We start from the raw sequence: 25,538 nt of genomic DNA, 5'->3' as shown, positions 1-25,538 counted from the left end.
ACCAAGTCTAACTTCCTAGTTACTAGAAGATAAATCTTAATTAACACCTGGAAGTCAGGCATGCCAGCATATGCCTGTAATATTACACTTAGCAGAAGGGTCAGGCGGTTAAGCCCATCCTCAACTACATAGTACGTTAGAGACTAGTCCAAGCTACATGGGACTCCCAAATGAAAAACATCAACAGGGGGGAAAATTAATACCCACACCTCTAAGTAAATACAACGCCCCCTTTGCTGATGCTCTTCCCAAGGACACCGCCATCTGTGCTCTATCAGCCACCAGCACACTCCCAACTCATGAACTGGCTGCTCTCTCAGTGCCAACTGTCCTCAGAGTTCCAATTATTTCCCCAAACTTCACTATGCCTCTGGAAGGACGCATTCCACGTTGAGAATTTGTGACAGGAGAAACCAGTTCAAGAGGGCACTGTAACAACCTGGTCACATCCTCTGGTCAGCACTGCTAGAAAAGACAACTGGGTGCGACAGTGGGCGGTGAGCACGGGCCAAAGTAACTGAGCCAGAAAAATGCTGCACCTGCCTCCCACTCGTATATGCAATAAATGTCCACAGAGCATCAGATTTTATTCGTCACTTCCCTAAACTCAACACTAATTCCAATAGCTGCATGATAACCTATTTGCATTTAGTATGCACGTTACTTATAGAACCTTTTTATGTTTTACGACTTAGCTGGTTAAGAAACCAAGATCTGGCGTGTTTCCTCCATCCACAGACACAGCAGCACCTTAGTCTGGATTGAGTATGTCTACTTCAGGAGTGTCAGCGGTCCTGGCCCTAGCCAAGAGTCTTGTGTGCTGTGCACAATGCAACAGGGTTCCTGGGACTTTTTCTCACAGCTCTCTTGACTCTGCCCTAGGTCCCAGCCCAGGCTGGGGCGAGCCAGCCACCTTGTGGACATTTTTATGTTGACAGTGTTGTCTTTATCTCTCAGCTGTTTTCTATACTAAACTTGTTTTTAAGGAATTCTTTTGTGGTGGACATTTATATGGTGTCTGTCCATTTGCTGAGACTCCCCTCTGTGACTACGCACACGTTACTTCCTGTATGCGGAAAGTATCTAGGCTGGCGTGCCTTCTGCACTGTTGTAGCCACAGACACAATGAATTAAAAGCAGTCCTTGCTACGACTGCTTCGGAAAAGACTGCACACTACTTTAGCCCAACTCCTCACAGCTCTTTTTGGAAGTGAGGGAAACACTAAACCTGAGATTTGAAACCGTGTAATTCCTTCCTTTATATTTGTCTTAATATTACATGAAGTATCATGAGCCCTATTTTGGGGAGTCCCCTAAAGGCATAAACTGCTGTTATGTTTATTCTTTGGTGTACTAGACAAGGAAGCCTTTGCTAAAAAGCAGTCTCCAGGTTTGCTGGGGTTGGCTAGGGGGATAAACCCTTTTAGTAACAACTCCCAATCATTAACACTGTCAAGAAAAGAAAATCATTTTTAAAAACACTCAAAAGGAAACTAATTTAGCATCATTATTACTTCAATGTCCTGTAAAACACAAGGTAAAATCCTAGCCCACAAACTGTAATATAGAATTTAATTTTATCTTTATGAAGTACCTGGAATCAAAGACGATGATGCACGCATCGGGCACATCCCACAGAAGACATCTACAATGGTTTGCATCTCCTTTTTATTTATTCCTAGAAACTGCCCGTATTGCAGAGTTTTCATGGATGAAATATGGAATTGAGCAGATTCCTTTTTCTACAAAATTATGGTATAAACTTGCTCAATTTTCTATCTTATTGCTAATGACCCTTACACGCAGGTGCACAGTTTGTAGAGTAAACCCCTTAAGGACTGGATGCGTAGAACATGCTGCAAGGTACAAGAAATAAGCTACAACTGAGCTTTTACACAAACCTACGTCTGGACTGACACAGGACTGAACACGAGCAAACATTTATCACAACACAGGGGGAAATTAATAGAAAGGCAATACAGCTCGGTCCTGAAAGGGTTAAGTAGAAACACTAAAATATCATGTTTCTAACCATCCATCCCGAGTAACAGTGCTTGAAAAATGAATCAAAGGTGGCACAGAAAACCACACATTTGTTCAGTACTCACCAGAAACACAGCTGCTTTGGAAAGCAGTGTCTGTTACCTTGGTTAATAATCAAATAGCATTTTCTTTCAAACAGGAATCTCTCCCTACAAAAAGATTTTGATTAAATAACTAGTGGATTAATTATTAAAAACTGCATTGGAATTTTTCTGTGGTTGGACACAGACCAGTTTCTCTAATGACAAAAGCATCCTGCCACACCTGGTACCACAGGACCTGGAGGCTAAGGCAGAGACTTTCAAGAATGCTGAGGGGCTCCATGGGTGAGACACTTGTCTCAAGGAAAAATCAAACAAACAAAAAGCCTTAGCAAGCCTAAGGCTCTGGATTTGACCCCAGCACCACACAGAAAAGAAACAAAACTGTCAAGGTTAAGATGGTGGCAGGAAGAGTGACAGCAGGTTCTGCTAGTTAACTGTACCCAAGGACACTGCCACAGTTTAAGAGCGGTCAGTAGCCAGTTCAAACTCCCACTAGTGCTTGACTCTGCAATTGTACAAAGGGCACCCCACATTTTCAGGTTTTGGCCTGCCTTCCAATCTCTTGACAAATTCATGGTGGATCTTGGATTCTGCATTTCGACATGTTTTAAGAAGCTGTGTAGACGCACTGTAAACAGAATAGAAAAATACAGCCACACACCACAACTGAAGAATTCCCGGTTCTAAGAAGATAAGAGGATAAAGGGACCAGCATCAACAGGGGGGAACATTCCACAGTAACGGGGGACAAGACTCCTGTACATCATATATTGAAATTGATTTACAAATTCACAAAAGAGGACTTTTAATAAAAGCAGCTGACAAAAGAACTATCAATAACATGGTAAAGCAGACAGACATATCTGTTCACACTATTCTGTGGTAGGAGTCTGACATAGAACCATAGCAAAATGCCTTTATTGTTACATTCTTGAACTTTGTAAAAAACAAACAAACAAACAAACAAACAGGAAAACTACTTATAGTCTGTTTCAATTCTTACTAAAATAAACAAAAGAACCGAAATGAGATATAAGCATTTTAAAAAGTCAAAGTTCATTTTAATAAAGCCATGAACTTGAAAACTTACTTTAAGCTACAAAGCTGGGTAAGGAAGAGTTTGTTCTTTAAAAGCATCTCATCTGTTCTCAGTTATCGACTTAACTACATCCTGAATCTAGGACCTCAGAAAGCACAACGGAACTGCAAACTGCTCAGGCTCTGAACAGATCGCAGGGGCCTGCTTCCATCGCAACTGAGGGAGAACAGTTACTGCAGAGATAGATCAGTAAGGCCACAGTGAGCTCTGCCCTGGACCACTGAGACAGCCTGGAGGGGTGAGGCGGGGCGGGGAGGAGGTGGGCTGTAGCTGATCTGAAGAGAATCGGCTAGAACAGCTGGTAAGGAGCAGCCTGGGGTGGACAGGAAGGCTGTCACCACCACATCTTACAGGTGGCCTTCCCCTTGACAAGCCAAGGAGGAGCCGTTTAAAGATGTTCGCAGTGGCACTTACAGTGGTACAGTCTTCGAGACAGCGAGTGAAAGCAGCAACGCTGGAAAGCAATGGTCCTGACAGAGGAGTCTAAGGGTCTACGTGAAAACTTTCAGAAGCCCAGAGAGCCAGAAAGACACCAGAAAATGCCATAGAAGTTACAGTCTGCATTCATAAGGTACTAGTGGCTCCTGTTTTAAGGGACAGTAAAAGCTTACCACAATCTAGAGGTAGTTTTTACTCAAGGATGATGGCATCACTAGACTGTGTCCTTTAACATCACACATGTGGTTCTTGTACTAAATGTAGCCCAATGAGTCTGCTTCAATTCCCAAGAAACTGAACAAGGAATAACCAAAGTGCAGGGATGGAAACAAAATGAATCTGGCATATTGGCACACAGGGCTGACACACAAGCCTGAATGCAAGCAAGGCTTAACTAAAAAGGGGGAAAAAAATCTGGACAGAACATTTCTACTGGGGAAAATAAACAAAGGGGCAAAGAGGAAAATGGAAATATAAGTTACATTTGTATTTTTATAAACTTACAACTATCAGTCTCTAAGGTACTGTCTTCTGGCTACTTAGTTCAGTTTATTTAGTTATCATCTAATAAAAGCCATCTTATGGTCTTTAAAATTATAATGATGTTCTGGCTAGGCTAAAAAAAAAGGAAAACATACAATAAATCATCCTGCAGAGATGTTCCTCATTTTACCCTACGGGCACCATCTTGGTAGCAAATAATTCGCATGATATTTTTTGTCATTTGCCAACAAGGTGGGAAACACCCTGTGAAATGTAATCACTGGGAACATTCCAAGTAAAGATAAAATGTTTAACTTACACATAATACAAGTTATGTACAAGATTTGGGGGAAGGGGAAACCTGAACAAATCCTGGAACACAGATGAACTGATGAACAGGCAGAGGCGCACAGCCTTCGAACGGCAGTGCTCACTGCCATGAACTCAGAAAGGGCTAAATGGCCACACGGAGCTGTTAGCATCTCTTAGATTACCACTATAAATACATTTCTTTAAAAAAAGGGAAAACACAGAAATAACTACCAACAGATTCTGAGAACAGACTCAGTTAACACACATTGCATGTATTGCAGGCAAGGCAGAGGCATTTTTAAAGCTTTTGCAGACTTCATATAATCTTAAAAAAAATATGCAGGCCTTTACAAAATTTGACTTGCTGAAATCAAAATAATTCCAACTTATGAAAAAGTCATAAGACTTCAGCTTAAAAAAGTTCCAGCCTTAGACCACAAGAACCTGGAAGTGTTCAGTGTTCAGACTGAACAAACATGGTGAGGCTCGAACCTGAATGAATGTACTTTAGAGCCAACCCTCAAAGGGTGGGGAGCGCAACCTGTTTGGTAACAAGGTGTAGTACACACTGTGATATAAAAAAGGCATGGTGAAAATGTACCTTTCACTAAAGCTTATGCGAGTCCCTTGGTCCATAAGTCTATGTTAGGTTTGTGTCTTCTAGCTTAGCCTGTGCTCCAGCCACATATCTGTTTCCTGGCCATTAAATCAAAACCAAACCAAAACAACCAAAAAGGGGTGCGTGTGAGAGGGACAGCTGAAAACCTGGATTTCCATCAGCCTGTGCATTCTGATGTTGTTCATTGTACTGTGGCCTCTGCATGTCACACCTGCACTGGCAGTTTTGAATAGATCACCTGGTACGAAACGTTTCCCCAAGAAACCACAAAAGATTGTTCACTTTATCCTTGCCTTTCTCTGTCAACTTTTTGCTGCATTCAAGTCAGTTTCAGTCCCAGCAAAAAGACGGTAGTTAGGACACCACGGTTGCTGTGGACGATGTGACACTGGTAGAATTTGTGCTGGCATTTGTGTAATTCCCCTCGCTGTTTGTGTTTGACTCATTGGAGGGCACTTGGCTGGAGTTGGCTCTGAGAATCGCTCCTGCAGCGCTGCAGTGTGGCCTCGGCCCTGGCTCTGGTGTGTAGGTGAAGGTAAGGCTGGTGGAGTAAATGACCCCGTCATTTCGGACCAAAGTCACTGGAACCTGGACTGGCTGGCGGACCCATCTCCAACCTTCCCGGAATGCAGAAATGTCTGGGACCACACAGAGCATGCTCTCTCCACATCTAAGGAGGAAACACACACCATTTAGAAGCATTTTCAAAGCAAACACAGCTCTGTATGGACAGTCTCAGGGGCTTACACCTTCCCAACCCCTGGGTGACAGAACAGGCTCTATCAGTACCTGTACATTGTTTCGGCTTCTACATCCCCAAACCACACTCTTAAATTTGGAGTAAAGTTTTGTCCTGTAAGTTCAAGCATTGCTACGTCCCCGCCGCCATTCAACTGCAATTTAGAGAAACCACATTAAGACAGATTTTCACTCTTCACTGAAGAACAGAGCTTGAGCTATAATTTCATGAAGGTTAACAAGTTCAGATTTATAAAACATCTCTGTTAAATAACATGACTACAAAACCATTTCAAGATAACATTCAATGTGATTTAAGCTTCAATGTAAACATACTTCTTCTATTTTTATTTTCTATGAATAGTACATATAATAAGAACGCAAACTGTAACATTAAAAAAAAATCAGTGTCACAGAAAGTAAGATTATGGCAAGTTATAGCTCAGAACAGCAATAAAGACTAAAGAACCTCACCTGAAGACTTTCTACGACAGGCACAGGGGTGACTGGGGCAAGGACGGGGCCCATTCCCTCATAGAACGTGTACTCGGCCTTGTCTGTGCTAATGATTGTCCAGGAAGCTCCATCGTTTATCATTTCCTTATTTTGTTCTTTTGGACATGGAGTGGCCTTAAGAAAAGCAAATGTCCATATATTGAGTTTTATAAACATTGCAGCGCAAGAGAATTTACTCTGTGACATTCACCTACTTGAGTTACCAAGGAGAAAACTTAGAACAGCCTGGGAACATCCTGACATGCTCACTCCCTCCACGAGTGCAGATGGGATGCTGTCATGAAGGCCACGGGTGGTAGTGTTTGCTAGAACACTTCCGTGATGCACTTAATCACCCCTCACAGCCAACGCTCACAGTGTAGTGTTGCTGCTATACTTTATTAGCAGGTCAGTACTTGTGATGTGAGATGCAAATGGACTCAAGAAGCAAGAATTACCAGAGACCTAAGTCTGCAGAACTAGTAGGCGCTTTGTCACTTCCAGGAGGAAACAAAGGCTGAACCAGAAGCCCCAAACCCTGACCTGGGATCTAGTTCACCCACTAGTGGGGAATAGGACCATGTCTCTCCAACAGCAGCTTATAGAGTTCATCATGAACCCACAGCAATCCTACCACAGCATCAATCCATGTTATAAATGTCCTCTGGAAAGCATCCGAATAAACAGTTGGATATTAGCACTTAAACCATGTCAGTGTTACTACTGGGGGACACCAGCGATACAGTGGATGAAGACTTGAACCCTCTTGTTGAATGCTTTTTCTATTATACATACACACACACACACACTCACTCACTCACTCACTCACTCACACACACACTCACTCACTCACTCACACACTCACACACTCACTCACTCACACACACTCACTCACTCACTCACTCACACATACACACACTCACTCACTCATTCTCTCTCTCTCTCTCACACACACACACACTCACACGATTTTGGAGTGTTCCACTGTGTTCCAAGGCTCTCTGAATGCCAGATTAAGAATCCAGAAGCTTGCTGTAAACAACTTCTCTAAGAATACTCTCATTATCTTGAGTTCTCTGATGCAGGACCATGAGCATGCTTGAGGGCAGTGTGTTATGAACCAAAGAACCTAAGTTAACATATGAACCCAGCTTCCTGCATGTGGGCATAAGTACTTTTTCAGTACATTTTCATCAGTCGTTACTACTGTGCAATGCTGTGGACGGGACAGAGGCCATTCACTGGTCATTTTATAACATACCTGAAATTGGATTATTCTTTCTTGAGAAAGGCACAAGTACATTCTTTCTGTATCCTTAAGGTAAAATGCACATTTGTGGAGTTGTGATACAGGGTCGTCTGCATCCAGTAATGCCGTCTGCTTATCAACTTTCCTAATTATCTGTATTTCAACAATTTAAAAGTCAGTTATCCACATGCAGTCTTTATTTTGTACACTGCTACAGTCCATAGTATATACTACGTAACAACATATTAGTCATTTGTCCTATACCTACACATTAAAAAACATTTATAAACAATGTTAGAAATAAGTCTTTCTATATTTTATAAACATATATTACGTGTATAAAAGTATTATAACACCCCCCTTCAAAGAACACATTTTAAAAAATAGGGCAGGGAGTTATTTGTTGTCTAGACTAATACTTTTTAAATATTAATGCACACAAGCATTGTCTGAGTTCTTGACTGAAAATGCCTTATCCACCATGATTTGCTTGAGGCTTGATGTTCTGTATTGCTAAGAAATTGTTTAGTGTTGTGAATGCTGCTAACAAACAGAAGTATTTTGACGGGCAGGTTCTGACGATCTCTTCATTAATATACAAATTAAATACCATAGGAAAACATCCACAGCAGGCAACAATTGAGTGTGCTAGTCAGAGCAGAAATTATAATGGGATTAAATACTCAAAACCAACATGCTCTTCAGAAAATGGGATCAGGGAAGTGGCAAAGCCCTTAAAAATGTTAACAGCTGAGAGACAAGCCTAGAACAGGCTGCCTGATCACCCTTCCAATGTTCCACAATGTTTATAATCTAGACCAGTGGCTCTCAACTCCCAATCGTAAAGTTATTTTCCGTTGGTACTTTGTAACTATGATTTTGCTAGTTATGAACCGTAATACAAATATCTGACATGCAAGATATCTGGTGTTCAACCGACCCTCCCAAAGGGGTTCCGACCAACAGGTTAAGAACCACTGATCTTTTGTCCCAAAGTTTCTTTTGTAACTGCTTTCCAAGCCACCACGAACCTCCAGGTAGGTGACCTTCCTGCATTTCTTCTCTGAAGTATTTCAGAGCTCATGAAGGGCTGACTTGGCTGTTCTTCCTGGAGCTACGTCTGCTCTAACAACCCTCACATGTCACACCTACTCACATTCCCATTATGATACTGAGTGTGTATCTTAAGCTTACCTTATGAAAAGTGCAAGTTTGAAATCTTTTCAACTTACGGGAGAAATAATGCCTTACAGTTTCACTACTGATGAGCAAGAAGGCCCGTCCTGTGCACTGTCCTAAAGTAAGAAATACCAACGCTCCTACCTAAGTTTAAACAAATGTCTTATTCAAGTTACATAATAGAATGATGCTTGTATTTCAAGGCTATTGAAAACTTGGTCTTTGATTCAGACATAGCCAGTAACACACAAATATAGTATATTACCTGCATCATCATAAAGAAACAAATGACAAACACGCAAACAAAAAGAAACCCACACTAAATTCATTAAAATAGTGTAGGAGACTGACATCAGCAATTTGCTTGTAACACAGACTAATTTTTTACGTGCGAGCACTTCTGGACTGAGCCAATAGCTAACAGGAATAAGAGGGACATTGCATTTTCACATAAAAAAGCATAAAAACTGAGCTACATTTTTCTACCTCTCCTTGATTGTTTCTATCTCATATTCATCAAAGCAGAGTCAAGTCTTACCAATCTTGGGAGTGCCATGCCAGTCACTGAGCACACAAGCTTGACAGTCTGCCCGTAATGGATGTAGCCATCTCTAACTGTGAACTCCTCTCCTTCCGACTCGTCGTCGTCCACTGCAGAGGGGTGGAAACAGACCAATGGTTATCCTTTAAGATTTAGTATATCTTAGGGAAATAACGACTTAATATAGTCACATGTTTTATTAACCCAAGAAGGAGCACATATTATTTTCACACTAAAAATACCAAATGTACATTTTGTACTCACAGAGATGGATGTAAAATGCTCCCCACTGTTGTGAACTGGCGTGGAAATTCCCTCCTTCTACATGCAGGTACCTGGTACTAACTGTCTGGGACCGAAGGCGATTGAACAGTGCCACCTTCGTTCCTGAAGCAATGCACACTGAAAGACAGGGGGATCCTATTTAGATGCGGGGAGGCACGCACAAAGAAAGGGGCTTTGGCTTGGCAAATTATATATACTTTTTTACAGTAATGCAAATAACAAACAGATTCTGGTGGCAAACATTTTAGCCTTCCAAGATAGTTAAAAACACAAAACAAAACAACCCAAACAACAAACCAAGGTCTATCTCTTTACAGAATTATCAAGATAATGACATAAAAGGGGGTTTTAAGTGGTTTTTCTTACTAGTTTTATTTCTTTTTTCTTCTTCTTCTTTTTTTTTTTTTTTTTTGAGACAGGGTTTCTCTGTGTAGCCCTGGCTGTCCTGGATCTCACTCTGTAGACCAGGCTGGCCTCAAACTCAGAAATCCGCCTGCCTCTGCCTCCCAAGTGCTGGGATTAAAGGCGTGCACCACCATTTTAATTAATTCCATTTTAAGATAGTTTAGGCTTTCCAAAAGGCATAAATTAAAAGAAAAATAATACAAAGAACTTTCTTATACTAGTCACCTAGCCTTCTCAGATGTCAGCATCTCATCTTACTCAGAGAACAACACAGGACATTTAACATAGTCATAATTACTAGATGGAAAATTACCTTAAAGAACAACACATGCTTAAAGTAACATTCAACCATTTAAATTATGTTTGCATAAATTCCTGCCATATTGCTGAATGAAAAGGCCAGCTCTGAGACATTCTACACACTGTGATCCTACTAAGCAACAATGCAAGAGTGCCCCCATGTGCTATCATCCAATCCTGGGAAATATGTGTAGAAAGGTCTCTAGAAGGACATTTACCAAAGCACATAGCAAGTTCCACTGCATTATGATTTTAGGAAATTCTGCTATCTCTCAAAAGTAATACTTGTTTTATAATTTATAAGTAACATTTTAAAATAAAGATGTACTTTAGATGTGAAAAATACATCTACATAAGAAGATATCCTAAATATGCAACAAGTTCTTAGCAATACAAACTATCAACACAAACAAAATCAAAGAACTTAAAAAAAAAAAACTAAAATAAAAGAGCCTCCCATTCCTTTGTTTTATTATAGACATAGTAGTATTTACACATGATGCAAAATGTCTGGGATTACATCAACCTCAAACTAAGTACAAAGGCAAGCGGACTGCACTGAAGATTAGCTTATGATGAAATAAGACTGGTCTGAAATTAGGGTCACTATTCAAGTTAGGGTTCCCACTTACTGAGAAATTCTGTTTGCTTTTCCTCCTATAATATAAAGTACACATGAATAAAGACTGAGTGGAAATGTGTGTGTCTGTGTGTTTGTGCATGCGCACACCATAAAAGTACACAAGCTTATCTGGTTGACTATAAAGGCTAAGAAATGACCTTTTCTAATATCACTGGTCACTATCAAATACTATTGATTTATACAACACAAATATTATTCTGTAAATTATAATGTAATAATACAAATTTTAATAATACAAATATTCTGCAAATTAGCAACCAATCAATCAATCGTTTCTCTAACCTGTCCGTTGGCTACACTTCAATCAAGTAGTTGTATGTTGAAGTTCTTCACTGAATCCCTCTGACTAAGTATGTGGAAATTAGAAATAGAAGTAGGAACTCAGTACTAGGTGTACCTTAATGACGTCACAGTCACTAAACACTGGTTTACAAGTTGCTCAGGAGCCTTTAGGAGCAAATTAAACAAACTGCTGAACTTAACTACAGTCTTAACATGAGAAAAAGAAGGTGCAACCAGATGCTCTATGTATGGTTTCTAACTAATAAAATGACCAGTCACCAGGCCATGGAAAAACTGAGGCAGAGAAACATGGAAACAGTCAAATCCAGAATATGGAAATTCGCCAGATTAAAAATGACCTTGTCTCTTCAACTAGTAACTGATATCAAAGGGAGTAGGGAGGCAAGAACAGAAAACCTATCACAGACTATAAAACCTACAGGTTTTATTTAATTTTATGTTTGAACACATGGAACAAACCATTACAGCAATTATAAAAAAGCCATTGCTGAGATATGATTAATCTACTCATGGAATAAATATTAAATGACATTAAAGGGATGTCAACTTTGTGAGATATGATGCTTAAAAACCAAAAGTCATGCATTAAGAGTCACTACTACAGAAATGAGTTGAAAGGACAGGAGGCTGACAACTGTCATGCACTCAGTGCAGCTGTTAGTAAGGGAAGGAGCGCCGGGCGTGGTGGTGCACGCCTTTAATCTCGGCACTTGGGAGGCAGAGGCAGGCGGATTTCTGAGTTTGAGGCCAGCCTGGTCTGCAGAGTGAGCTCCAGGACAGCCAGGGCTATACAGAGAAACCCTGTCTCGAAAAAAACAAAAAAAGAGAAAAAAAGAAAAAAAAAAAAAAAAGCGCGCGGGGGGGGGGGGGGGGGGGGGGAGGCGGGGGCAGGGGGCCCTGCTGGTGTCGGAGACCACAGAAGAGAGTTGTGAAACTGCTGCGGGAGGGGAGACGGCTGCATCAGGCTGCCCTCTTCCTTATATATACATTTCAATGTTTATTCAATGACAAATGTAAGAGAAGAAAGCCAAACAATCAAGTTCAAGTGTGTTGAAATGTAGACTCACTGGGCTGGAGAGATGGCTCAGTGGTTAAGAGCACTGACTGCTCTTCCAGAGAGATCCTGAGTTCAATTCCCAGCAACCACATGGTGGCTCACGACCATCTGTAATGGGATCTGATGCCTTCTTCTGGTGTGTCTTAAGATAGCTACAATGTATATTCATACACATAAAATAAATAATTTAAAAAAAAAAAAGAAAAAAAACATAGACTCACACAGACAGGACACAACCTTGATAGTTATCTGCCAGTGAAACCGAAGCTTCTGCCTTGGGGCCCTTTAGATATTTGGTTTAGTGGCTTACCTGGTTTCCCAGAGCACACTTTTTAAAGTGAGTATTTCTGTCATTCTGAAAGGATTGATGCTTTTGAAATCTTGGGCATTGTAAGGACATTTAGCATCACTGGCTCAAAGCATTATCTTCCTACCTAGTCTCTGATGAAAGGAGCAAAAACCCCTCCGGTTCCCCGAATGCCCCTGGAAACAGTAAGAAACCACTCTAAAGCGATCCTAATAAAGTAACTGAGATTCTCAGAACACTATCATTGAGACTCACTCACTTCATTAGGCCAGACAACACCCATTTATACTCAAATTTAAAACAAGGCCAAAAACTAGTAGTTAACAATGAACTGGCTACTGACAGAACAACCTTTAAATTCGAAAATGTTTGTCTCACTCAGGTAATGTGAGGATTGGGAACAAAGAAGGGAAGGTGAGCATACGTACAGTCAGCATTCTTCAGTGACTGCTTCTTTTTGGAGGGTTTGGAGATGACCTTTATCCGCTTGCTGAGGAACACACCAATGTCATCGCTGTTGCCATAGAACATCTTTACAGACAACATGAAATGTTTTCTCTTGTCTGAATCAGATATGTACAATGTTTTGGCTGTACAGTAGTTCTGTGGAAGAAAAACAAAGAGTGCTAACAACAGCAGGAACCCCTCGATGGTCATGCACCTTCACCTCAGAATGGTGCAGCTACATCTGACCAGACATGAATGCTATCAACACTGCTCTCCAAGACAAACGAGGAATGGATGACAGGCTCACGAGAGGCCGTCAGCAGCGGCAAATCAACTCAGCTTATGTGCCAAGAGGAGAAAATGTAGTCCAGAAAGCTGAACCCCCAAACTCTGCTGGAGACGGTGCCAAATCTGGACCTCAATGTTCAACTGTGGGAGCTGAACATCACAACCACTAACAAAGCTGCCCTTAGGGTGGTTAGGAAACTATTATATTTATTATTCCAGTTCCTCAGCTTAATTTTTCCCCCCAAAATTTAAGTCTACCTGGTACAGGATGCAGAGGAAAAGCCCAGTTGGGAGAACTGTCTAAGTCAACTCAAAAGAGCTGCACAGAAAATAATCCAAGTATCTAGGAGCCAAGCTCTGCTGGCTGTGGGCAAGAATAGGTGCACTGGCTTCTAGAAGTCTGTCTGGACAGAGGGCAGCAGAACAAGCACCACAGGTGTCTACAATCTTACAGGTGTCTACAAGCTGCTTACCAGCAAAGGCATTAATTTGAATGCCTTGAGTTTTAGTTATATACAAAAACGGCTACAATGTTTACTTTAAAAACAAAACCCTGGGGCTGGAGAAATGGCTTAGCTTTAAGAGCACTGCCCACTCTTCCAGAGGCCCTGACCTGAGTTCAATCCCAGCGCTCACATGGTGGCTCATAATCATCTATAGTGTGATCTGATGCCATCTTCTGGCATGCAGGTGCACACACAGAGCACTCATATACATTAAATAAATAAATCTTAAAAAAAAAACCCTCTATGATCCATATTTACTTTATATAGTTTTACATTTCACAATCACCACTCAATGTTACAGCAATTTGATTTTTGTAGTGAAAAATTGATGACTATCTGCAACAAAAGTAATAAGATTATAATTTAGTGAACTATGTATGTAAAAAAAAAAACCTACTGGTTGCAGTTTCAAAATAGCTCATAAAATGTTTCTGTTTATATGGCTGAACACTGTGGTAGCCACTTATGAAACTAAGGAAAACAATGTTAGACTGAACGGGAACATAAAACGTTCTGGATGTTTTTCAGGATATACTAAAGAACTATTTTAACAATAGATTAACTTTGTTTAGTGGGTTTACTCATACACTCTCCAAAAGAATCAAGTTTAAGAGTACAAAAGAAAACATCATTTGTTGAAATGTCTAAAATGCTACAACTTCACCTGTAGGTAACAGCTCTAAAACCCCCCTATTTTCGTAATCACTGTGAACTAAAGGGCTGGGCCAAGATACTGACTTCTTTTACCAAGCAGAGAAAATGATGTCTAAGTTTTATTTTTTTCTGGATTCCCCCCCCCCCCCGCCCACCCCCAGGATAGGGTTTCTCTGTGTAGCCCTGGCTGTCCTTGACTCAGAAATCTGCCTGCCTCTGCCTCCCAAGTGCTGGGATTAAAGGCGTGTGCCACCCCTCCCAACAATGTCTAAGTTTTATTTGAACTATTTCTTCTGTGTGCTCCTTTTAAAATGCAGAACAAGTATCATTCATTCATTAGAAAGTAGCTAGTGAACTCTAGGTCTTTGTTCTTAAAATTTTACCAATACAGAGTGTTAGTAATAGATATACTGCAATAGTTTGTCTCTATAACAAAGTTACATAAGAAAATTTAAATGTGATTTTGAACAGTCTAAATTTTGAAAGGCCTTGCTGTGCAGAAGGCAAAATAAGATAATAACAATAAAAGCTAAATACAATAAACTGTCCTTTGCAGTGGTGGTACTCTTACACACTTAGATATGGCATATATGCATACATAGATAGTTCTATCATATTTTTAAAACACTAGCTAAAGGTCAAAACTAGAACTGTTCTGCTTTGGAAGATAGGATAAAGTCAATGTACTAAAGCAGACAGTCCCAGAACAAAATTTGTATTTAAACAAGGGAACTTCACCCTAACGGGAAGACAGGCCTAAGATCAGATCAGTTAATTCTGAGCACTAACATTATTGGGTACAATCTGTGTCAAGAAAGAGAAGATGCTGTCCGGCCAGCATATGTAAAACATGAACAAGGGCTGCTGAGGTAGCTCACTGGAAGGCACTTGCTGCCAGCTTTACGATCACTCCAGGTCTTACTTACATGGTGAGGACACACACACTCCTTTGGGGAGTCCTTCACTTCCTCACATGTGCATGTGCATTTGTATCCTGTCAACATCCAGGACTTATGTAATAAGGTCTAACACAGACAGAGGGGAGGGCTTCGTGCAGAGATAGCCCCCACAGAACTTAGGACAATTAATGATGCTATTGATTGGGTGGCTTTAGTATTACTTCACTGGAAGGTAAATGACTGAAAGCTAGAACTGGTTAAAATGAGAATATATTCAGCCAACACAATCACAATTGGTTACATCTACTCATTAAAGAACTGAATGTCTAGGTGTGCAGTGTGCTGTATGTAACTCCAGAAATTATTTAACAGGAGAATAAATCGACTGTATTATTTTAAAGTTCAAGGGTCATAATTTAAAGTGGTTTACTGCTCTGCTCTCTTTTACAACAAGCATTTACTATTGTAATAAATATTACACCAAACCTTATCTAAAATCCATGTTATTGACTAAAAACTATAAAGACCTAATGACAAATATCCAGATTTGAAGGTTAGGTTTAGGGGTCTTCTTAAATATGATTAAGAATGCTAACCCCTAGCTTACGCCCTCAACACTCCTATCCTCATGCCAAATACAAAACATAAATATCAGAATAGCCAGCTAAAAGTTACTAAATAAGGAAATAGCTTTTATATGATACTTTGGGTGCTATGTAGTCACTGAGATTAGAATCATTTTCAAAACTTCAATATTAAGACAAAACACTGAATTAGCCGGGCGTGGTGGCGCATGCCTTTAATCCCAGCACTTAGGAGGTAGAGGCAGGCGAATTTCTGAGTTCGAGGCCAGCCTGGTCTACAGAGTGAGTTCCAGGATAGCCAGGACTACACAGAGAAACTCTGTCTTGAAAAGGCAAGCAAACAAACAAACAAAAACCAGAAAAAAACCCACTGAATTTTAGTAATAAATGAACAAACTGTTCTTCTGAATTAAAGTAGTATACATACAGAAAGCCAGTAGACAGAGCATTCTCTGTGTAACTTGTGTTCTGGACTGGTATTGGTTAGCCAAGGCCACTAGGCCCAGACCCATGCTCTATCATGTGTTAGCAGCTACTTCCCAGCAGGGGATGAAGATAGGAACACAGAATAAACCAAAGCTGAGAGACACATTTTCATAACTATCCGAGTATTACAATACTGCCAGGTAGAAAATGAGGGATTAGTCTCCCAATAGAAATCTGACTTACAACTAAGACAGGCAGGAAGCTGGAGAGGCCTCCTGGTGCTGCCTTTAAATGCTACCCCGCACACTATGAGCCAGCAGGCCATAGCTGTCCTGAAGGTATACTTGTGATTCTGATTTACACATTTAAACAGTCACTGTTAAAAGCACTAAAAATAAGTGCAATAAGCACTGGTATGGAAAAAACTAAAATAAATAAACACTGCAAGAATGAAGGCAGAGTGTACATTTTGAATTTACCTTCCCTTCCAAGTTCAGCTGCTGCATTTCTTGGTCACTGTTTCCTATTCCAATAAACGCACAGGGTTGAGACTCTTGTTCAGAACATCCATCTCGTTCCATTTGCTCTTTTTTTTTCTTCCAACCACTGCCCATAAGATACACACAAGGAGGAGGGCAAAAAAATCTGGGGAAAAAAAGTGGCAGAAAAAAATTAAATTCAAGATCATATTTCATCTTTTAAAATATGAATTCAAAGTCATACTTCAATGTACTAAATTGGTCCCTAACATAGCACTTTGGTCATTTATAAAGCAAACTGTCAAGTCAAAAGGACTGATATAAAGACTTTCTTATCTGTTCTAATACAATCTGAGGACTTACTTATACCATCAGTTAGATTGGTCCTGCTTTAAGCAGAACTGTGAATTCTCATAGCTCAAGGCTCTGAACTACTCTACTGGAATTTGGCAAACAAGACACAGATATAATAAATCACTACAGAATCTGTGATTACTAAGTCCTAGCCAAGACAGCAGCATCATCAATTTTAATGCTACTCTTGTTATATTACATCTAACTTTATTTGGTAATTTACCTGGATTACTAGCATTAAAGTAACACCCCAAGTAAGGCAACTAAGGAAGACGACAAAACAGATGCTTGATCTGAGTTCTACAGAGTCCATGTCTATGTACCTTAGCTCCTGAACACCGGGTTTCAGGACTGAGAAACATCTTGGACTGAAAGAAAACTACACTGTATTGTTTCTGCTCATGATTACTAAAAGATTTGCTCTTCTGTATGCCAAAAAGCATCCTCCCAAGTTCTCTCCACATACAATGACTCTGTCAAAACCTAACAATCAAATTATGAATTTATCTCTAACTGTAGAGCAGAATGTACTTCCCCAATGATATATAATGTACCTTTGCCTAATGATAGCCACCGATATGTACATACCTTAAAATGTGTGTCCTGTCCCTTTGTAAAGAGGCCTGAAAACTCAAATGACTAGTAACCAGGCAAGCAGTATAAATGATGAACTAGGTAGGTCTGTAGTTAACATGTAGGAGTATCTTACACAAAGAACTACCTTCCTTCCCCTCTTTCTTAAAACAAAAGGCCCTCATGGTGATTCCTACTTTTTGTATAGTTACGAATACAGAAAAGTGTTTCTTGATTCTGATAATCCTGCTATAAGCAAAACAGCCTCACTGTAACAATAATCAACTACCTGTGCCAAGTTCCAATCATAAGAAAGCAACAGGGAAAGATGACCAAGCACGTGGCTCTGTACTAACACTGCTGAGCTACAAACACAGGCCTCCTACTGGCCAGTGACATCTTCTAGTCAATTGACACTGGGAATCAAGTTTACCTGAAACTCAGACTAAGAAAAGTAAATTGTATTGCTGAGCATAGTGGTACACACCTTTAATCCCAGTACTTTGAATGCAGAGGCAGGCGGATCTCTGTGAATTTGAGGCCAGTCTGGTCTACACAGTGAGTTCCAGGATAGTCAGAACTATATAGAGGTCGAGATAGATAGATAGATAGATGATAGATAGATGATAGATAGATAGATAGATAGATAGATAGATAGATAGATAGATAGATAGATAGATAGATACACAAGTGAACAAATAAAATATGCACCTGTGCATAAAGTCTCAGGTCTATGAGGAGGTAAACCAAGAATAGCATTTACTTAACAGCCTCCAAATGTACTGGCACTTTCTTTTCACAACCCTGGTCAGGTGCTAATCCTACTATAAACCAAACAGTATAAGAAGTGAGCTGGGATTATTTAGTATTTATTAGTTCTTCAAATACTTAATATATCCCCAGGTATAAAAACAACAAAATCAAACAAAGTCACTCTCCTCATGGAACTTACACTCTAATAGGAGGGGGTGGGGGTGGAGGTGGGGAAAGGATGGGTATGAAGTTAATATAGAGACTCTGTTAGCTAGTAGGAAGTACTTACAAAATAAAGCCAGGTTAGGGTGACTAAAATATGGACTGTCTGAGGCAGCCAGGGAAAACTTTGCAGCATTTAAAATAAAGGAAGACAAAGCATATAGAAGCCGTGGCTGGTTAGAAGGGGATCAACCATGGAGAGGAAGTTGGGGGCAAAAAGGTTGAGTAGCCCAAGTGTGTCCTAGAGAGGAGAGTGTGGAGTATAGAGTAGGAAGCCTCTGGGTGTTTCTGTAATACTTAATTAAGCAACACAAAACAAGAGGAGCTTTTCAAGCTTGCATGTTCACACTTGGGAACAAGGATATCAAGGTCATGGCCCAGGTACTGGTCCCAGGACCATGTCACTCCAAGTTTGTAGAGATGCTTATACTGGCTGGGCATATTTTGTAATTGGTTTAGTTTACTTCTATGCCAGGGATCTTTCAGGCTTTTAATGGCAGAGGCTACCAAATGCATAGCAAGACACATCTCAAGTACCTAGGCTAATACACTCTCAGGAACTTCATCCCACGTTAGTATTTTATTGGACACTGAATTATTAAAACTCCTTGGTGAATTGGTATTATCAAATCTGAATGATTTGATATTAGTAATGATTAATACATTATTACAAAGTACTTTTATTTCATATCTGAAGGCTATATGCACACAGAAATGATAAAGGAATGAATATTTGGAATATTTATAGAAATGTGATAAAAAAAAATCACAGAAAATTAACAGCATAAAATTGACTAATTTTAGTCAGACTAAAAGGTATCTATATAAAACTCTGATGGAACCCGGCAATGGTGGTATAAACCTTCAATCCCAGCACTTCAATCCCAGGCAGAGGCAGGCAGATTTCTGAGTTTGAAGCCAGTCTGGTCTACAGACCGAGTTCCAGGACAGCCAGGGATACAGGGCTACACAGAGAAACCCTGTCTTGAAAACACATACACATACACACACACCACAAACAAACAAACATCTCTGATCGAAACCAGGCATTAGGGGTACATGCCTTTAAACCTAGCACTCACAGGCAAGGTAGGCAGATCTCTGTGAGTTTGAGGCCAGCCTAGTCTATTCAGTGAGTTCCAGAACAACATAAACAAGGCTAGGGATATAGTCTGACGAAACAAAAAACCCACTGATCAAGATTCTACCTTGAAAGTTTTTTAAGAATACAATAAAAACAGACTTTCCAATAGTCTATGGAATAAAAGTGCATATTATAATTAAACAAACAACAATTAAAATGCATTTCTGTGTTTGAAACTGACTTTTAACAGCGGTCAAACTTTTAACTGTCTTATCAAACAATGTCTCCTTTTTACTTTCTTTTCTTTTGGCATCTTTTAGCTGACAAGCAATGCTATTCTATCCCACTTGGTGGCGATATATGCACATTTAAGATTTTACTCATTGCAAAATTTAGTCATAAAGTGAATGATTTAACAACAATCCCTTCCCCTCAAGTCCTGTGAACATACATGGGGGAAAAACCCAATAGGTTAAAAAAAGGGCTTTTATTTAGCTTGGTATGACAATTAAGTTTGGTTAGACGAAATCCAAACTTGTCACCACTGAAGGAACACCTGGGAGCTCCTGGTCCATCAATTACCCCAGGTAACACTTACTAGTGTCAGTAACTGTCCCAAGAGCACCTCTCATATAATTGTTCAGTAGACAATACTGAACACTAATGTCATATCAGTCTACCTATCCATCTACCTACCTACCTACCTACCTATCTATTTAATCTATCTGTCTATGGCACAGCTATCAATACCAATTTACGCCTTTTAAATGAAATTTCCTGGCCAGATAATTTTAGCATTATTTACTGGAATTACTTTCTATGACAGATGTGGCCAAAGTGTCTGTGGCCACGTCCCAAGGTTATTTCATGTCTCACTCATACCTCAGCAACTCTTTAAAACAGCCTGAACCAATATCATCAAGGAGGACAGACTTTCCTCCTCTTTCCAGAAAATGGAGAGCAGATCCATCACCTCTTTAATCCTCAAGGAAGCTTCAGGAAAACCAGCCAGCCACACCCCTCTCTGTCTCTGTCTCTCTGTCTCTCTCTCTCTCTCTCTCTCTCACACACACACACACACACACACACACACACACACACACACACACACACACAGAGAGACAAGCAAGCACACATATTTACCCTCCTTGGAAGCATTTTAATACACATGATTCAAAAGACAAAAGACAGAGGAAAGTAGTTACTATAACATATTCATTCTTTTTCTTGGAGGCTAAAACCTAAAATTCTTCAAGTATTTAATGGGGTTATGGGTCGACTAAGCCATACCTAAATAATAGAAGGTTAAAAACAAACAAACAAACAAACAAAAACAGGCTACCACAATAAAGACAATTATTAAAACGTTTATAATTCTTGATAAGCCGCTGCAGCCCTGTGGTCCTGTATTTCTTACAATAACTAGCAAACCCTTATAACTTCAGAAGGCCTCAGCCATCCGACATAAAATTAAATGCCATGTGACTTTGTATAGGTCTAACTAATTAGACACTAGCAACTAACATAATTTAAAAAGGGAGTAAGTGAAGAAAATTATCTAACTGATAAGAGGCTTTGTCAAAACTCCAGAGACTGAAAAGCAGAGGCAGCACTGCCTGTGTTTGAGCCCAAGTGACTAGTGTGATTGCCCCATGCTTCAGTGAGGGCTAGCCTGGCTGGTCTCACCTAGCCAAGGATGGATGAGAAGAGTGAGTGAGGTTCACAAGGACTATGCTTTTTGAGGCACCTTATTCCTCGGCCCTGACACCCTGCTGTTGCTAACCCACAGAAGGCGGTAAAAAGTAAGGCAGCATCAACACTACACCCAGGAGATAGCACATGCCTGTGGGATTTCACGTCATACAAATAGCTTAATGTGACTTCCTATTTTTTTGAAGCTACAAAAATAAAAGAATTTTAAAACCCTGGAATTAGTTGTAGGAGTCCCAATGCTGGTACCAAGGATAACAATCAATTGAAGCCAAGGCAGCACATATGTTTAGAGTTTCTTAGCTTCATTTCCTTTAAAATGCATATTAAAACCCTAATACTGGTAGAGTACTTCCCTGGTTCAAGACCAGAGTTGCTAGGCAATCTTCTCTATTTCACCTCAAAAAGCATAACTGGCCTTAAACAGCATTCTTCAGTGCTAAGAAGCATTCCTGTTTTGCTTAGAAAACAACTGACTAGTGCGAACTCAAGTTCCCAGAAAAAGGTCACACCCATGTCACCAAGGCTGACTGATTATAATGCCACAACTGTCGAGAGTTGGAATGTTGCAAACTCAGGGCTAAATTCTCTTGGGCTATCTTTAGTCTCAACAGTCATTCACCTGTGCCTGACCTAAGAGCCGGTGGCTATCACATAAAATCTTCTAGATGTATTATCAGACTACTGGCTTACACCAACTCAACAGCCAAGGATGTCATCCGACAGCAGTATACCCCTTAGCTGTAACCCAATAACCAAGAAAGGTTTCTTGATTTATAACTTTATTTTCTATAACTTTACAAACCATATTCACATTACAACACAGCATTTGAGGTGACCTACATCTGTGTTCCTAAGCCATGACCATTTATTTACACTTAGCTCTAGAACTGAGAACACACTACACACATACACTAAATTTTCTTATTTAAAAACCCAAACCTAGAAATTCATCTAGGGCCAACTTAATGAACAAAGAGTTGGTTTTTCACATCAACTTCTATGTTTAACTAAAAATCAGTAATCAAGTTTCACACATCAAGTAAAACAAAATAGGGCTGGGTTGGAGCTCATTAAAGAACATTTTAATAAGAGAAAGGCCCAAGATTCTACTCCTACTACCCACTCCACCCCCTCTTACCTACATTAAAAAAAAAAAAAAAAAGATTTTTATTTATTTATAAGTAAGTACACTGTAGCTGACTTCAGATGCACCAAAAGAGGGCATCAGATTTCATTACGGGTGGTTGTGAGCCACCATGTGGTTGCTGGGATTTGAACTCAGGACCTCTTACTCCATGAGCCATCTCACTTGCCCTTTTTCTTTTCTACTATGCAAATGAACCAAGGAATAGAACCAAGTCTCAAACATAAATGTAAATCATATGCAAATTATAAAATAAGCACTATTTGCCCCAAATGCTCAATAATCTTACCGTTTTTCATTTCCGTAAGACTTCTGTGCAACTTTTGCATGAAGAATGAGCACTGTTTGATCCCCTCGTTCTTTTAAATAATTTCGCATAGCTTCCCTGTAATCAAATATAAAATTACTATTGTAGGGAGGGTGTTTTTGTCAAAGCCTTCTTTCACTCTAGCAGATGAGAGGAATGCTTATGAACATTTCTTAAACAAACAAACTTAAACACAAAACCAGAAACAATTGCATGAGCTTCCTTAAAAGATCCTGTGCTAAGGAAATACAAACCCACCTTCACTCTGCATTTTGGCTGTTAAAATACAATTAACGTTTACACTGGTAATATAGTTAACTGACTTTCTCTATAGCTTATCTTGCTCCTCTACCTTCTCCCTTAAGTCACAACCAAACATCAAATCACCCAAACTTCTACTGCCTGACCCGAAACTAACAGTCTCCCAAAGGATTTTGTTAAATATATTAAAAAGATGCTAATTGAAAATTTTGAAACATATTAAACGTTCAAAAAATTGAACATTATATCAAATGAAAACTGCCACATGCTTATTAAGTAATGTTTTATAAAAATTTCAATGTATATATATATTTATTTACCTAAGTTAAGTGCCACATAGGAGGGGAAAAAAAAAAACTCTACAGGTTTAAGTAGAATATCAAGTCTTGAGATATTTTACATATCACAAAATTAAAGTCAGGATAATCAATGAATATTTTTAATAAATTTAAATTAAATTTAACTTACATTATAAATAAAGACAATCCAAATGACAGTCAAAACTGTCAGCTGTCATCAAGTCATTAAATGTAGGGAATTATAGATTTGTGTCACTTTTACACTGAACTCCTTGGATAAACCACAGAGCCTCACCCAGCTTTTACTTTCAGAATCTGAATACAGGAGCTAAGAGCCACCTGGTTCAGGGTGGCTAAAGGGGTCTAATGAGAAAACCAAAATGACATTTATTCTTACTGAGAAAAATGTTTTAGCTGCAAGGCATGGAAAGTGTACACAGTGCAGGCAGAGTATGGACCTCTTCCACTGAAGGCACAGAACCGAATGGAGCAGTGCACTCCTAGCAAGGGCATGGCAGAGCCAGTGCTGAAACAGGTGTCTACCTAGGTCAGGGAGTAGGGGACAGAGGACCATGCACAGGATCTCTCTCAGTATTGAACAGACTGCCAATAGCAAGGGTACTGGGGCATAACTACTGGAGATGAGTGACAGCTCAGAGAATAAGATGGGGGTGGAGATTATAAAATAAAAAACAGCAGCTGAGGATATGGCTTGGTGGCTAAAACTTTTACAAGAGGGCCAGATTCCCAGACCTCATCAAAATGCCAGGTGAGCATGGCGACCCGCCTGTAATTCCTTGCCTTGAAGGCAGAGCCAGGAGATCCCTGGAGCAAGACCAGGTATACAGGCATGGTGAAAGTGGAAGAGAGACTGAGGAAGATTCCGTAATACACATGAAAAAAAGGAAAAGCCAAAACAAGATAAAAACAAAAGTTGAGAGAAGTCCAACACCCTGTCAAAATTTGTACACAGGTCCCACCGTAATACACATGAAAAAAAGGAAAAACCAAAACAAGATAAAAACAAAAGTTGAGAGAAGTCCAACACCCTGTCAAAATTTGTACACAGGTCCCAGTCATGGAACTTGAACTGCAAGCACATTTTCTAAATTACATTCTACTAACAGTATGATCTCTGCCATGTCACTTAGTCATTATTTGTTTATATGTTTATCAGGTTATGTGTTTGCTTTTCTTATCTTCCCAGACACACAACAGAGGCTTCAAGTAAAAGAGCTCTGCCTCAGTTCTTGTACTTGATACCCAGGCTGGATTGAGGGCCCAGGCCCAGTGGGAGAGGATGCAGCTCATCTTAGAGAACTGATTGATGCTGCTAGGAAGGGAGGGAGGAATAGGACTCCAGGGGATGGGGGGTGTGGGGGAGACAACATTTGGAATGTTTAAAAAAAAAAAAAAAGACTGAAACTGTGAAATGAGGCTGTGCTGGTTAACTTTTCTAAGCAAGCATATTAATATAACCAACATAACCAAACACAGTTAAGTTACTTTCCTGAAATGATACAGAAGAGGCAGGAATTAAAGTTTAGCTATCTCAAGGACAAAGTTGTACCACTGGTAGTACAACGGCTAAGCCACATCTCAGCTATGAAACAAGGGTCTAAATCTTAACTCTGTTACTCTTGAATCTGAGGTTTCTCTCCTCCGTGAAGTTACTGGAAAAGAGAAAAAAAAAATAACAAACCTAAAAGCCAGTTAGCCCCAACTCCCAACAAGGAGGTCCTGTAAGCAAGCTATAGGTATCATTACTGTTGTCAATGTTAAGAGCCGTTCCAAGCTCTTAACTATATACACATGCTGCAGGAGAGAGTGAGCATGGGGTCCCATGAAAGCTTTGTAGGCATGTTGCTAAGACCTGGGGATGCACACTGCCTTAGGCTTCTGACTTAAGCCTCAATGCACTGTGAGCAAGAGGCTTTTGGGAAGAATTTGTCTGCATAGGCTGACTGACCAAACCAAAAACATGGGGAGGTTGAAATTTTTTTTC

General features: G+C 39.9%; 1 protein-coding gene across 9 annotated transcripts in view; it reads right to left on the bottom strand.

Annotated features, from left to right (window-relative positions):
• Nucleotides 1-1,567: 1,567 nt before the first annotated feature.
• Nucleotides 1,568-25,538, bottom strand: part of Rbpj (recombination signal binding protein for immunoglobulin kappa J region) — a 101,667-nt gene continuing 77,696 nt past the window's right edge. For 4 of the 9 annotated variants that reach the window (NM_001080928.1, NM_001277116.1, NM_009035.5 and 1 more), the window contains 9 exons: nucleotides 22,956-23,051; nucleotides 16,824-16,989; nucleotides 12,969-13,143; nucleotides 9,505-9,642; nucleotides 9,238-9,350; nucleotides 7,533-7,673; nucleotides 6,251-6,406; nucleotides 5,828-5,931; nucleotides 1,568-5,708 (listed from right to left, as the gene is read on the bottom strand). In NM_001080928.1, the coding sequence (NP_001074397.1) occupies nucleotides 5,393-5,708; nucleotides 5,828-5,931; nucleotides 6,251-6,406; nucleotides 7,533-7,673; nucleotides 9,238-9,350; nucleotides 9,505-9,642; nucleotides 12,969-13,143; nucleotides 16,824-16,989; nucleotides 22,956-23,051 (1,405 nt within the window). In that variant the 3' untranslated portion in view covers nucleotides 1,568-5,392. The remainder of the gene's footprint in view (nucleotides 5,709-5,827; nucleotides 5,932-6,250; nucleotides 6,407-7,532; nucleotides 7,674-9,237; nucleotides 9,351-9,504; nucleotides 9,643-12,968; nucleotides 13,144-16,823; nucleotides 16,990-22,955; nucleotides 23,052-25,538) is intronic. The other 5 variants (XM_006503799.3, XM_006503796.4, NM_001359152.1 and 2 more) reach the window with 4 other exon arrangements.

This window comes from Mus musculus, chromosome 5 (genome assembly GCF_000001635.26).
Source record: "Mus musculus strain C57BL/6J chromosome 5, GRCm38.p6 C57BL/6J".
NCBI lineage: Eukaryota > Metazoa > Chordata > Mammalia > Rodentia > Muridae > Mus > Mus musculus.
Note: the sequence above shows the minus strand (reverse complement) of the source record. Positions and strands in the feature narration are given on the sequence as shown.